The sequence below is a fragment of the Rhamphochromis sp. 'chilingali' genome (assembly GCF_963969265.1).
Source record: "Rhamphochromis sp. 'chilingali' genome assembly, chromosome: 10".
Classification (NCBI taxonomy): domain Eukaryota; kingdom Metazoa; phylum Chordata; class Actinopteri; order Cichliformes; family Cichlidae; genus Rhamphochromis; species Rhamphochromis sp. 'chilingali'.
In genome coordinates this window covers 528,121-542,778 of record NC_137937.1, presented here as the reverse complement: position 1 = coordinate 542,778, position 14,658 = coordinate 528,121, and the positions used below count along the sequence as shown (strand labels likewise).

General features: G+C 42.9%; 1 protein-coding gene across 2 annotated transcripts in view; it reads left to right on the top strand.

Moving 5' to 3' along the window:
- The first annotated feature begins 3,275 nt into the window (after positions 1-3,275).
- npr3 (natriuretic peptide receptor 3) overlaps positions 3,276-14,658 on the top strand; it is a 29,494-nt gene continuing 18,111 nt past the window's right edge. The window contains exons 1-2 of one of the 2 annotated variants that reach the window (XM_080895141.1): positions 3,276-4,408; positions 4,490-5,249. In XM_080895141.1, the coding sequence (XP_080751267.1) occupies positions 4,589-5,249 (661 nt within the window). In that variant the 5' untranslated portion in view covers positions 3,276-4,408; positions 4,490-4,588. Of the gene's footprint in view, positions 5,250-14,658 lie in introns of both variants that reach the window. The other variant, XM_080895140.1, reaches the window with a different exon arrangement.

Here is a 14,658-nt window from a genome sequence, read left to right as displayed (position 1 = left end):
CATGTGATGCAGTCATGTGACCAATTAAACAAAGATAGCGGAGGGCATTATACAGCAGTTGTTTTGTCTGACAGCCCTATTAAAGATTAATATCAGTCTGCTCCAGAGAGCTTTTCTTCAAATTCTTTAACTCTCACTCGCTTTTGCAACTTTGTACTTTTGTGTTACTCGCAGCAACAACTCCACCTCATTGTGAGTCCATTTAAAAAACTCAGGAAAGTAAATAAGCGGCAGACAGAAATGAGGCCGGTCGAATCTTCTTGCGTTTCACGCATGCGTAAGACTGGAACTGAAGGAAACTGTTTCCAGGGCCTACTCCGTGGATCGGCTTCCTCCGAGGCGTGGACGTCTATCAGCAGAGAATGTACCTTCACCTATCAGCAGAGAATGTCCCTTAGTCTGTAACACAGTCAAATATATTCTCAAGTAATATTCAAGCATGCCATTCAGCGTGTTAGTACGAGCAGCTCGGGAGCAGCTTGGGAGAACAAGAAAACAGAGACTGCTTCAGGTTGTCTTCCCAAAGTGACTCAACTTTATTCACAAGTACAACAGTTTATATAGAGGGTAAAATTCATGAGACAGCAGATTATCAGTTTAAACCAGTACAGACCAAGATAAGGGAGCGTCTTCCTGCCCTTGGGTGAAGAAGCATCCTTTGTGTAGTTTATTAGTTCAGCTACAATTGTGATTATCTCAGCGACATATTTTCAAGGCACAAAACAAAGAGTTCTTACATTAGTGAAATCTGAAACAAACCATTTGGCCTTCAACAGGCGTCTAAAAGATTAAGAAACTAATGTAGCTGAGGGAGTGATCTCTGTGGTATTTCAACCTTGTACCAGCCTGTGATTCTCACACATCAATTCTTGGGTCAAAGAGAAAAATAACTAAAACAAAGGGGCCTTATTGAATGACAGAGTTTTCCTGCATAATGTCACTATAAAACAATATCCAGTAAATGCTACCATGGTACTAAAATACCTAACAGGAACATAAGCGTTTTCTGGCCGTTTCAATGTGGACGCACAACTCTGTGAAAACAACTGAAAACACTAGTGTGGACGCGGAGCGCTTTCAGACGAAAATGCCGTTTTCGTATGTATCCAGGCCAGTGTGGACGTAGCCACTGTGATGGTACTATTTCCCCCTGTAGGTGTATATCCCAGCAGTTTGGTCTCAGAGCACAGGCTGAGGCTCAGGCTGTGGGAGACTTCCCATGATGCACTGAGCATTTTTCCCCCACTAACCTCATTTCAGTACCATTGCCTTTATATGCCAGTGCTGCACGTCGTGTCTACTTTTGTCTACTCTCTCCCAGTTAAAAAGGAATTCCTCCAACCCGTCATTGTGAAGTGGGATTGTCTGATCCTTGGAGTTCTCTCTCTGCCAAAGTACACCCACCACCAATGCAGGCACATCGAGTACATATGAAACTCCACACAGAAAAACCAACTGGCTTGAACTAAAGGCCTTCTGTGAGGCAACAGTGTGAAGCAGTGCATCTCTGAACACTGAATTTAAATGTTACAGTAAATCACTTCTTTTTAAATTGGCTGCATTTTCAGTGTCCAGGTGTAAGACCAGCAGAGGGGAGTAAAATCACACACTTCTGTGTGTGAGATACTGTTGCTTCAGTACATCAGTGCTATGACAGCATGTGAAAAACACGGGAAAGCAAGCTTTAGTTGTTTTAATCTATTTATCTTAAAGACATTTATGGCCAGACTAATGAAGCAGACCGCTGAGGTCAGGCTGTGTAACTGTGCAATGGATCACTGGCAAAATGTCATCTATATACTGTATTTTGATGCCTTTAACTAATAGTAAATATAACATAAAACATATAAAACAATTAGAATGTGTATCACATGAAATCATTTCAGGAACATCACGTGAGCAATTAGGACTTGGCCACAACTGATTTTCATGTTCATCCTGAAGGTGTTGGATATTCTTGAATCAGTGCTCTGAGTCAGTGCAGTCATGCTTATCAACGCACAGCCGTGGAAATCTAATTGGCCGTTTTCTTGCACAATGCACACAGCACTCAGTACTGCATCTGTATATTTCTGATGTCAGAAATGATCAACAACAAAAAGAGCAGAGGCACAGCTGAGCCTGCAGGTTCAGCAGGATGTCTGCTCAGACTGCCTTCTCAAAATAAACATGAATCCAGACGTAAAAGATGAGATTGCATGTGTGCTGAGCTGAGCCTAATGACCATAATTTCATAATTTTTCTAGGCAGTGGTCTAATTGGTATAATTTGTACAATAAATAAAGATGTGCAGAATTATTCTTTACATTCTGTATAATGCTTTTCACATCATTTTCCATGTAATGATTTTAAATGTTGCAAAATCTGTGGAAAGCATCAGCACTAACGTCAGCAGACTGCAGTCTGAATGCCAGCAAACAAAAGGTGTCTTTAGACAGGGTCAGCGGGCGGGTCATTAGTGACACGTTAATGAGCCATGATAAGTGCAGAGGTTATAAGCTGAAGCTTTTTGGTTTGCTTTGTTTATTCATTCACAGGAGTCGCTCACTCTGTTCGCTTGGATCTCTCTGCTGTTACTACAGGCCGTGAACTCCATCACTGTGCACACACTTGTTCTACCTGTCTACTATTTTATTTACAATTTATCTGTTTCATACGGCTTCACCACTACAATGGAAAATGGCAAATCATTGTGGGGATGGCTGCAGTCATTCTTCAACACAGACTGAACTCTCTCTGGCAGCTTTCTTGTAATTTCTCCAAGTCGTCTCCAGGAATAGTTTTCGAGGCTTCTTGAAGGACGTTCAAAGCTTTTCTGTCAAGATGATCGCACACTGATTCAATGATTTTGAGATCTGGACCAGGCCAGTCTATTACTGATAATGTTCTGTTGTGTGTTTTCTACCTTGATATGCTGTTACTGCATTGATAGCATCTTTGGGATCACTGTCCAATCAGAGGCTTTGAAACCCAGCCCCAAACCACGACTGAGCCTCCACTGTTTTCCACAGATGACTGTAGACCCTCACTGTGGTAGCTCCATCCTGAGCTCCTCTGAACATACTGATGGCGATTTGGATCCAAAAAGGCTAATCTGGATTCACCACTCCATGCGGCCTTCCAGTGATTTTTTAAAATGTGTTTTTATTTGATTAGCATTCAAATAGATCAATGAATACAGAATTAAGATCTACCACAAAGCAAGAAAGCACGAGGCAAGGCTAATCAAAAGATGCTTATTACGCCAAGCCTTTTAACAAAAGCTCATTTAGCGTGCAGCTCATATACACAGGGCTCGAAGCAAAAGAGTAAAACAAACAAAAATCAAAACAAAAACCTTCCACCTTAGATAATAAATCACATTTCATAACAATAATCAAAGCAAAACAAAAAAGAGTTTCAGTATTATTATGGCTCTATTTTTAAACATGTTTTTAAACAAGGAAAATGAACTAGATCTTTTGAAATCACTGTCATAACTCTTCCACACATTAACCCCTCTGACAGAAACACATCTCTGCTTTATGTTTGTCCTTATCTTGTTTTTTCTTGCTCTGGAGTAATTTGGCACACCTCAGCCTTTCCTCCCTGTATCATTAAGAATGGCTTCTTGACAACCACACTTTGACTGGGACCATTTCTGATGAGGCCTCGGTGACGTTAGATGGATCCACTGGAGGGTCGGATGCATCTCTCAGATCTTTGCTGGGTTTCTTCCTGTTTCTCACAGACATGACTTGTAATATGTCGTTTATACTGTTGTTTACGGTGTTTTTGCCAGAGGCTTGTCGGCAGTGTCAGCATGCACTGCTGAGATTAAAATGATTTCTTTGCCAGTTCACTCCCAAGGTTTAAAAAAATAAAGAACTTAGGGCTTCATTTAAATCGTTTGTATACCATCAACATCACAATTTTAATTTTTGGTCACATTTTTCCACCAGTCTTTCGACTTATTTGCTACTAATGCTGAAAATGTCTATACAGAGATCTTGGTTACTGCAGAGTCCATGCACACCTGCAGTTTGATGGCTTGTGTTGTTGTTAATTAAACCCTGTCTAAATAAATGATCTATAGCTGTGTTACAGATGGTTAGAGCTCGATCAACAAAAAGTAAAGAGCGTCATCTGCATTAACTGGAGCGCATTAAGTCACGCTACGTTGAAGTGGCTCATTGTGCGCTCGGGAGCGGTGTAGCTTTAAGAAGGAGGTGGGCAGCGCTCCGATGACGCATGAATAATCCTGAAAAGACGCTTCTAAACTCCAGGCCGGAGCCAGCGTGTATGATGGCTGTTGACTGAGCTGGAAGAATTTCCGAGCCTGGCACGATCAACTGTTGAGAAAATAGTTTGAACAGGTTCAGGAGCTTGGGAAGCGACTCTAAATGCAGAATAAAACACACCCATTCTGGTAGATTGGCTTCTCCAAAAGACAAATACAGTTATTTACTATTAAGGCATTTACTAACGACAGAGGGCTTTCTGTTTGCAGCTCTATGTGCGCTGCCGAGAGCCAACTTGAGGGAAGGAACATTGGAAGAATATTTCTCTAAAAGTCTTTGGCTGTCTGTCTTGAAGAGGAAGTGCTACCATGCCACATTTGAGAACACTATGTGTCTATTTCTTGGTAGCCCTGAGCCCAGTTATGACAAACACCATGACCGAGGACTTAGATGTTTTGGTATTTTTGCCACAAAATAATTCTTATCTTTTTTCATATGAACGAGTCGCACCGGCGATCCGTTACGCACAAAAGAGGCTGAAGGCAGACGGGGGTCAGTACTCCGGGTTCAACTTCAACATCCAGTTTGAAAACTCCGACTGCCTCTATGATGCTTTCTTCACATTGGCGGACAGGTCTTGCGGACAGAAGCCCGACCTGATCCTGGGTCCTGTGTGCGAGTACGAGGCTGCGGCAGTGGTAAGGCTGGCGTCCCACTGGAACATCCCGGTGATCTCGGCAGGTGCCCTGGCCACAGGTTTCGCGAACAAGAACAAAGAATACTCCCACCTGACTCGCATCGCCCCGCCATACGTGAAAATGGCAGAGACTTTCACGGCGATGTTTGAACACTTCTCCTGGAGGAGCGCTCTGCTGGTCTTCGAGGACGACCGGGAGCAGCGGAACTGCTACTTCACGTTAGAAGGAGTATACCATCTGATGAGTAACTATAACATTGAAAGCTATGTGTTAACTGATGACAAACCCCTGGACACTGACGAGCTGCTGCGAAGCATCAGTGACATGGAAGGTAAAGCAGCTTTCCTTACTCTTTAATTAGACGGTGTCTACAGTGTGCTTAATGACAGCTGAAATAAGTCTTGACTTTAGCTCATCGTCACTGGATTTGGCTGACAGCTAACCATCATTCATAGCTCGGTGTAGACTATATATGGTTTGTGTTCTGTATGAAAGCCAGCGAGTTTCAGTTGATGAAACCAATGAGCCCTACACTGACGTGCCCTTCACAAGCCTGCATTTATCTGACATATCAGTTTGTACATGCACTCATAGTCCTCCTCTACAGCAGATTTCAGTGAATGCAACAATCGTAATGGGCTAAATTAGCCACTGCCAGCAAATGTAAGTACAAGTATATACCTGCACTGTCACACTAGTATTCACAGTCTGTACATTAACAACTATCCAAGTTTCACGTTTCAGCCCATTTCAGCTTCAGCAGTCTGAACTCGGTCAGTGTTGTGGCTCTTTTAATCTCCTCCTCCACAGCAGCCTCTCAGTACACGCAATAAATGGCATTATTACCAAAAGCAGCACGATCTGCTCATGCACAGGGATTAACTGACAGCTCACTGAATCAACTAAATGTTTTATCAGACACAATAAGCAACCTGAAGCTGTGAGAGATGTTTTCTCTTATTCACTGTTCTGTCCTGTTCTCTTACTACACTATTCACATAACAAAAGGCAGTGCTTCAGAAATGATACTAGACAATACAATGAAAAGCATTTTCACTTTTTTGCACATTTCTCAAACTTCCATGTTTCAGATCATCAAACAAATTTAATATTAGACAAATTTAAAATGCAGTTTTTAAATGATAATTTAAAAAACCCACCTGGTCCTGTGTATTAAAAAAAGTAATTGCCCCAATAGGGCTGTGCGATATGACCAAAATCTCATATCCCGCTGTAAAACATCTATCGTCCGATAACGATATAAATCACAAAAATGTAACATTTTCTGTAAATTCTGTGAATCTCGGGCAGCTGAAGTGTTTCCAGCTGGGCGTCGTGTATCTGGATCTCGAGTATCTATCATACCGATGCATGAAACGACACATTTTAGACATAAGTTGTAACTGCTGCGTGAGTATTTCTTACACGGCGTGCTGCGGGGAGAAGCCTGTTCTAACGTTTGAGTCTAAGGTTTAGTTTTTAGCACCTGGCGGCTCTTTTTTGCTTCTCATCCGTAAACTCTCTGCATATTCTTTCACGTGATTCAGTTTATTTTGAAAAGTCTCAACAGGATCTTGAGCTTTATTGCGAAAGGTTTATGTGGAAAACAAGCGGACAGGCGATGGTGTTACTGTCGTTGTTGCTAACGACAACGCATAAAAACAGGCGCTTGTCCATCGTAGTGTGGTTATATTAAATATAAGAGAAAGAGAGAACTTTAAGAAACTAATAATAACTACAGCGACATCAGAACCATGAACAAATATTGCCGTAAACAGTTTATTTTGCGACACTACGAAACAAACGATAGGGTAAAATGAAACGATAGACGTTTTTATATCGTCATCCGATATATATCGTTATATCGAACAGCCCTAAGCCCCAATTTGATAAATCATGAGTCATGTGATCAACCACATCATTTTTTAAGACCTGGGTTTAATTTGGGGCGACCGTGGCTCAGGGGGTTGGGAAGCGCATCTGTAACCGGAAGGTCGCAGGTTCGATTTTCGGGCTCTCTGTCCTGGTCGTTGTGTCCGTGGGCAAGACAATTTACCCTACCGCCTACTGGTGTTGGCCAGAGGGGCCGATGGTGCGATATGGCAGCCTCGCTTCTGTCAGTCTGCCCCAGGGCAGCTGTGGCTACAACTGTAGCTGCCTCCACCAGTGTGTGAATGTGAGAGTGAATGAATAGTGGAATTGTAAAGCGCTTTGGGTGCCTTGAAAAGCGCTATATAAATCCAATCCATTATCATTATTAATTTCCTTAGCCACACCCCTTTAATGTCAAAGCCTGTGATTCAACAATAAGAAAGAGACAGCGAAACGGCATCGACGGGCGATTTCCAGGAGAAACGCCGGCTCATCTCACGATGATGTTTGATTATTTTTGGAGGAAATAGTCTGTGGACATCACTGCTGATGTAAAACTAAGACAGCATTTCATAACAGGAACATCACACCAACAGTCCAACATGGTGGTGGTGGTGTGATGGTCGGGGGTTGCTTTCATGCTTCAGGATCTGGATGTAATTAGTGGAACCATGAATTCTAGGACAATGTCAGTTTGCTCACTCATGTCCTGCAGCAGCACACACAGAGTGTCTTCCTCTGAATAGTTTTTAAGAAACAGGTTTTTTAGTGGCCTATTCAAAGTCCATCTGATATGTTTAATCTTACAGTGAAATCATTATTAAAAACCAACAATGTTATCTTATTAAAATTTGTTTCATCTGAATCATGTGTGATAAATATGCAACAAACTAAGGAATCAGAAAGAGGTCGAATACTTTTGCATGGCACTATCTACAGTAAATAATGTAACATCTATAATAATGTATCCAATCATAATCCCAGATTTTTAAAGATCTCTGGTGTTTTTAGAAAATTAAGATGAATACAGAAGGAAGCTGTCCTGTAACTGAGAGAAACCCTGTCAGATATAGCTCTGCTGCTTCTGCAGTGATTCCTCACAGCTCTGAAAACATGTGCGATTTTTCAGCCTGTTCCTTTTCAGATCCAAGCAAACATCCCTCGTGTAGCACAAGCTATCGGTGGTGATAGGCATGTGTGTGTTTGTTTGTCCTCACCCCGCCCACTGCCTCCACTGCTTAGACAGACTTACATAACATCCTGCATGCTGTCTGCATGGTCCATCATCTCGTGTCTAATGGTTTTGTTGCTTCTCACTTGACAATCTGGACTCCTTCTTCTCTCCAGGAACATTTCCAACTCACCTTGAACCACACCAGCCAACTAGCATCGTGTATGCTGTCATTTCTACACGATTGCTCTGTTTGCTGCTGTATCACTGTGTTTCACTGCTCATCACTGTGTCACACAGCTTCTTCTCTGCGAGTGTGTCCAGAGGTGTTTTTGCATGGAGCCATTAAAAACTGCCAATGGAAAGTAAAGTAAGCCAAAACCATTTAAACCAGTGGGATTACTGTTGGTAAATAAAGCATGGTAATGAAGCGCAGCAAATCATAGGGCCACCCAGTAATCAATCCAGGGACTCACTCAACACATTTGAACCCATGTGATATGTGCTTAAAGCGCGAGGCTAAAATACTGATAAGCAGGTTGTTGGCACCGCTGCTGTGGTCATGACAGCCCTGAGGAAGTGGAACCATATCAGAGTAGCTGCGCCGGTGTCATACAGAGTTGCCTGTGATAAACTTTAAATGGTGACGAGAGGCTAAGGGTACTTGATAGCAAGACATGAGTTTGAGATATTTTATGGGATTCAACAGCCGAGCAGTGGGCAGAGCTGAACGCTCCTCCATGTTTCATGTGTGGCTACACAAAAACATCAATAACCAATGTGAACAGCAGGCTTTTCTAAGAAATGTAAATCTTTCCTAACTAGCTTCCAGTGAGAGGCATCATGTCTGATGATGCTGTGACAGCTCTCAGCTTTTTCCCGTGCTGGCACTCAGTTGCTACTCTCATCTGTTATGATGTCATAGTCATGTTTGTAGGAAATGATCAGTTTTTACACAAAACTCTGTATGGAGAGTTCAGAAGAACAGAAATGCCCACAAACATGGACTGTTGCATATTATACAACTTGTTCAAGATGAACAACTACTTCAGTGTAAAACAACTGCCAACATGATCTTATAAATGGTGTTGTTGGCCTGTCACAGTGCAGCGTTACAGCCTGCAAAGCAACTATTGTACTGCGAAATATCACCAGGGCTCAGGATGGGCCCAAACAAACCAGAGTGGTGTCCTGGCACCAACAGGAATAGGTCAACTTGATAATAATTACATATTATTCGTTATTTTTTGCTGTATGGTGTTGCTTTCACCTGACAGCACAGAGGTGCTTGATCAGCAATAAGAAAATGATGACGTCTGTGGTAAATAGTGAGTTATTACTGCTAAAACACTAATAATGTCCAAATATCTTGTATAAACAGTAGGGATGAGACTCAGTTTTGCAGAGCTGAGTCGCAGTAGTTCAGTTCGGGTTAACAGTTAGTCTGCTTATCAGTGTGACATGCACTCGAGCTACAATCAGCTGGTTTCAGTCTGTTGCAGTCTACAGCATGGATATGGACGTTATTTTACTACATAAAAGGACGAGAACGCGACGGTAAAGTGCAAGCTGCATCTATCTGCACAGACGCCATGCTAATGCTAAGCTAGCCAAGTGATGTTAGAGTGGGCGAATGCTGACCCTACCCCAGCAGCCAGAGCCTGAACTTCAACAGGTGACAAACAGGTGAGCAGTTGGACTGCAGCCTCTGTTTCGACCTGTTCTTCTTTCTAAGTTAGAGTCACTGTGGTGATAAAGTTTGTTCTGATTTTCATCTTTGCTTTGTGTTTGTTCATACCTAAATACTGAGAGAAAAATCATGTGTGTGTCCTCATTAGGGCAGGGCTTGTAACAGCCACTATGGTGTGGTGTCCCTCCGGGATTATGAGGACACGTGCCTTCACGCTTGTGCTTAACGAGGGACAGATTTATGTTTTCTTCTCCAGACCTTTTTTTGTTTTATTTGCAACGCTTGGGTTGTATGAACGCTGGGCGTTATGTTGTTGAGCCGCAGCCGTTCAGCCGGGCTTTTATATGGTTGTTGAAGAAGGCGTATTAAAGAACCACCGTGGATTATCGATACCAGCGTGAGTGTGTGTTCTTCCGATTAGCCTGCTAGGTGTTTTGCCGCCTCCGCTCCACCACGCAACACAACTCAACGTTACAGGCTGTTGTGTAGGACTGTAGCCTTGGATTTAAATGTGTTTCAGGTCATCTTATGGAGAAATGCAACACTATTATAACAAGTAGCATAATGAATTATTTTCTCCTGGTAGTAATTAAGTAACACACTGCGTTACTTTGAAGAACAGTGTTGTGTAATGTGTGTAACACATGACGACCCCAGCACTGATCACAACAGACAGGGGAGATACAACAAACACAGACATTTGACCACATTGTATCCAATTAATGTGCACAAATGTAGCATCATTAATATGCTGCTTAGTAGTGACTCTCAGAGTGAAGCCAATGACAATCGTTAATAGGATCATTCAGTAATAGAAACTCCTTAATAATAATAATGTTGTCATGGTCCGTGGTCCTGTGTCTGTGGAATGCGTGATGCTCGGGTAGCCACACCCCCGGGCTGGGCCATCACTGGCGCACCTGCTCTCCATCACGGTGACTACACGAAGATCTACTTAACCCGGCGCTGACGGATGTTCCACGCCAGTCCGTTAGTCACCCCCACAGTGGTTTCTACTCGGCGTCTGCCACCTGCCTGTCCTCCGGCTCAACTGGATCACTCGGTGCATCATCTGGCCTATTCGCTATCCCCACGGACTTCCTGCTCACGGACTGCCACACTTCCCTCCCACGGTCCCGTTCTATCCCTCCCATGGTCCCGATCCCGGCTTCCTCGTGTCATTGTTTCCCTGGGTTTTTAGTTTCTTGTTTTGCTCCCTAGTTTTCCCGGGTCGCCTTTCATTATTACAATAAAGTGTCTTTTCTGTTAGCGCGGTGTCTGCGTCTGGATCCTTTTTGTGCACGCGCGCCGCGGCGCATGACAAATGTAGTATTGGTTGCCATTTTCTAATAGCAGAGCAGGCAGAATATTAACAGGAACTAAAAAGAGAGCTCATATTTCTCCCATATGAGCTTCTCTTTACTGACTTACTCTCAAATTAAATTTAAAATCCTTCTCCATCCAGTATCAAGTCCTGAATGATCAGGTCAGTTATGTCTTAAAGACCTCATACTGTCCTGCATTTCTCGCAGTTTCCAAAAATAAAATGGGATTCAAAGCCTTTAGGTGTCCAGGAGATAGTCATCTACTTTAAAAATCGAGCTTCAGTCTTTCCTTTTGAGTGATGGTGACTTTGAGCTTAGTTATTCTGATATAAGCTCCGGCTGCTGGGGGACTTCCCATCATTACTGAAAAGCATTTTGTGAAAACACCACGTCCAGTTTTGGGATATCCTTACCTGGATGATCGATGCATTAAGACCTCAGCTAGTACAGACTTTTGTGTGTGCTTTATGCTGTTAGTGGTTAGACTCTCTGTGCTTATCTCTCTGCTTTCTCGTTTGATGCTGCAACTTTTCAAATGTCAAATACCTGCCCTCACTGAGGCTTGTTTTGACAGAGAGCTCCGGTTAAAAGGTGCTCTTTCTCCCAGTGCAAAGTTCTTACTCAAAGGGATTTGCCGAGTCATTAGCTTCTTATCTGTAGTACTGGTAAATGGTAAATGGCTGGTTCTGAGCACTCAAAACACTTTATACAACATATCTCTTTCACACATTCATGAGGTTTTTCTATGGTTAAGGGTTTACTTTCCAACATCCCTCTCTGGATGGACTGGAGAGAAACTTGGGGATAGGATCTTGCTCAAAGACATTGGGTATGCTGACTGTAGCAGCCAGGGATTAAATCACCAATGTTCTAATTCAGCGGTCCCCAACCTTTTTTGCGCCACGGACCAGTTTATGCCCAACAATATTTTCACGGACACGTGAGGTGTCGCGGATAAATATAACAAAATAAAACTAGTACCGGTACTGAAAAAAAGAAGATTTATTCATAGCACACGTGAAAGACCCAGGAAAACAGAGTAAACGATAAAAACGATAACAAAATAACGCCGAAAACCGATAAAAACCCTGAAAACCAGACATTTCACACCTGAGCCTCAACTCTCACGGCCCGGTACCAAACGACTCACGGACCGGTACCGGTCCGAGGCCCGGGGGTTGGGGACCGCTGTTCTAATTTATAGATGATCTGTTCTACCTCCTAAGCTACAACCACCTCACATCCATGTCTCTACTTGGAAAAGCCACAGAATCAGATTCTTGTGTTGTGGTATTTTGAGTTTTGTGTTCTTTTACTATATTTATAAAGACCCATATTTATAAAGGTCGGTTTATCCTTTAATAACCTTTAATCTGCTTTTGTTGTGAATTTACCTTAACTTTTAATGGAGAACAGCATAAACATACCAACGCTTGATGTGCTTTTCAGAACAGACCGTTCTTATTTTGATAGCATCAGAATACAGTCTGCATATATTCCAACAGTACGGCTCAGCAGTAAGAGTCAAGGTGTAAAGCTGTCTCACAGGTAATCCCATTTTATTATTCATGAAAGCCAATTAGTACATTTTGATGAAATCACTCAAAATAGAGTTAGTGTTATTTTCAGATGTTACCTGTCCCCCATATCAGGTAATAAGATGACAGGTGCTTCCATTAGCTAGAAGACTTCCGTTAGATGACCGAAGAAATATTGTCTGGTCTCAAATTCTGTTGCAACATATGAAAGCATGCATCCATGCTGCCTTGGCTCAGCTGGTAGAGGTAGCTCATGACCTCAGCCCGTTCTCACTCACGACACGTAATATACCGACAATTTGTCACGTCCCGAGGCATTCAATGGGAACGCGAAAGGTGACCTTCCACGTTCCTATGCTACCTGCCGGATTGTGGATGAAATGGATTAGGATGACACTCCCGCGGTAACAAATGTTCCAGCCGTATATTCCACACCTAACCATAACCTCAGGCTCTTGTAGAATGTATGAGATTCAGGCTGTAGATATTGATATTTCACAATATCTTGTGATGTGCTTGCACTAAGGTTGGGTGATTGGGCGAATATATCGACGATAGGCCGCCCTATCGTTGATAGTTTTTACAAGAGCCATTTATTTATTTATTTGTCCATGAGTAAGTTTGTGGTTGAAGCTAACAGAAGCAGTCAACAGAAGTAAATAAACGCACTGTTTTAACAGCCTCCTCCTCAGAGTGTGCCCAAATGCAGAGATTCATTTACTCAGACTCATAACAGAAAGAAAGAACAGCAGCAGCCTATGTTCAGAAAAAAAGCATTATATATAAATAAAAACCACAATAATGGAAACAAAGAGAAACTGTCAGGGTCCCTGTGTCTACCCTGGGGTCGGCACCCCTGGGCACACGTGCCACAGTCGGCACACGAAGGGTTAACAAATGGCACGACCACAGCTGGACTGGCCATCGGGATACCGGGCATTTGCTCGGTGGGCCGATGGTGATTTTTCGATTTTATGGGCTGATGATTTTTTTTTGTAATGGAATAAACAATGAGAGGTGGTGGATTGGCCAGATGCTGGCCGGTGTGTAAAAAAAACTCTTCCACAGAGGCCAGCTGGTGGATGAGAGAAAGGGGAGGCAGGAGGAGGAGAGACGCGAGGCGGCCGCCGGTCCGAGTGTCAGGTGAACTGAACTTCAGGTAAGAAGTTATGACCTGCAGTCTATCTGGGTCAGATATGAACCAAGTTTAGGTGGAGTTTATTTTCGTTGTGCTGACTTTTTCGTACTGCGTGCTAGCTAGCATGATGGAGTTTCTACAGCTGGGTGGTGCTATGAAGTTACTGATAGTGAACTTTATTCATAATGTTAGTTAGTAGAGTTGGTTTACCTTTTAGGTGACATGAAAGAGTTGAAGTTATAAACTGTTTCTGAGAGACAAATAACACCAGGATCCTTTTCTGTGTAGCTGACAGCTGGTAACTGTGCAGGGGCGGATCAAGCAAAGTTTTGCCAGGGGGGCAGGTAGGGCATTAACAGGGAGAGGGGGGCACAAAGATATACTTTCTTATTCTCATTTAAAATGTCTCGCTGTTATTAAATATTTATGTGATGTTTTGTCCCAGTCCAGCCCTGCGCACGACACGCAGTGAGTTAATCTGAGAAGGAGCATTAGAAAATAAATGGCCACGCCAGCGGTGCACATCGCAAATCAGCTCGCATAGACACATTAGTTGTGCTGCTTCTTAATGACGGTATCTTAGCTAACAACCCCAACTACCAGATTCAACTTGTAATTGGGTTAAAATAACTTAGCTACTGGTGAGAGGGACGTTGTTAGCTTTCTACATTCCGACACTTCAAAAGCTTCAGGAGCTTTCCGCTCAGCGCAGCATCAGCACCGCGGAGATACACGGATACAGCCGTAGACTCGAGACAGAATTCACTATGTGTTTTTGGGACTTTCAGGTGTTTGGACCAATGTTTTCTTTTCTGATCAAACCAGAAGCTTTAATGAGCAGCTGGATTTGTCTCGCATTAACTGTCTGAGTTAATATGACATCAAAATGCAGCTGATTGAAATAAAAACCTCGACTCTGTGGTGTCAAAGTTTGCAGAACTACAGATGCAGCTGGAATCCACAGCTGTGTGTGTTCATGGAGCTGCATGTTCACCTGCTGGACGTC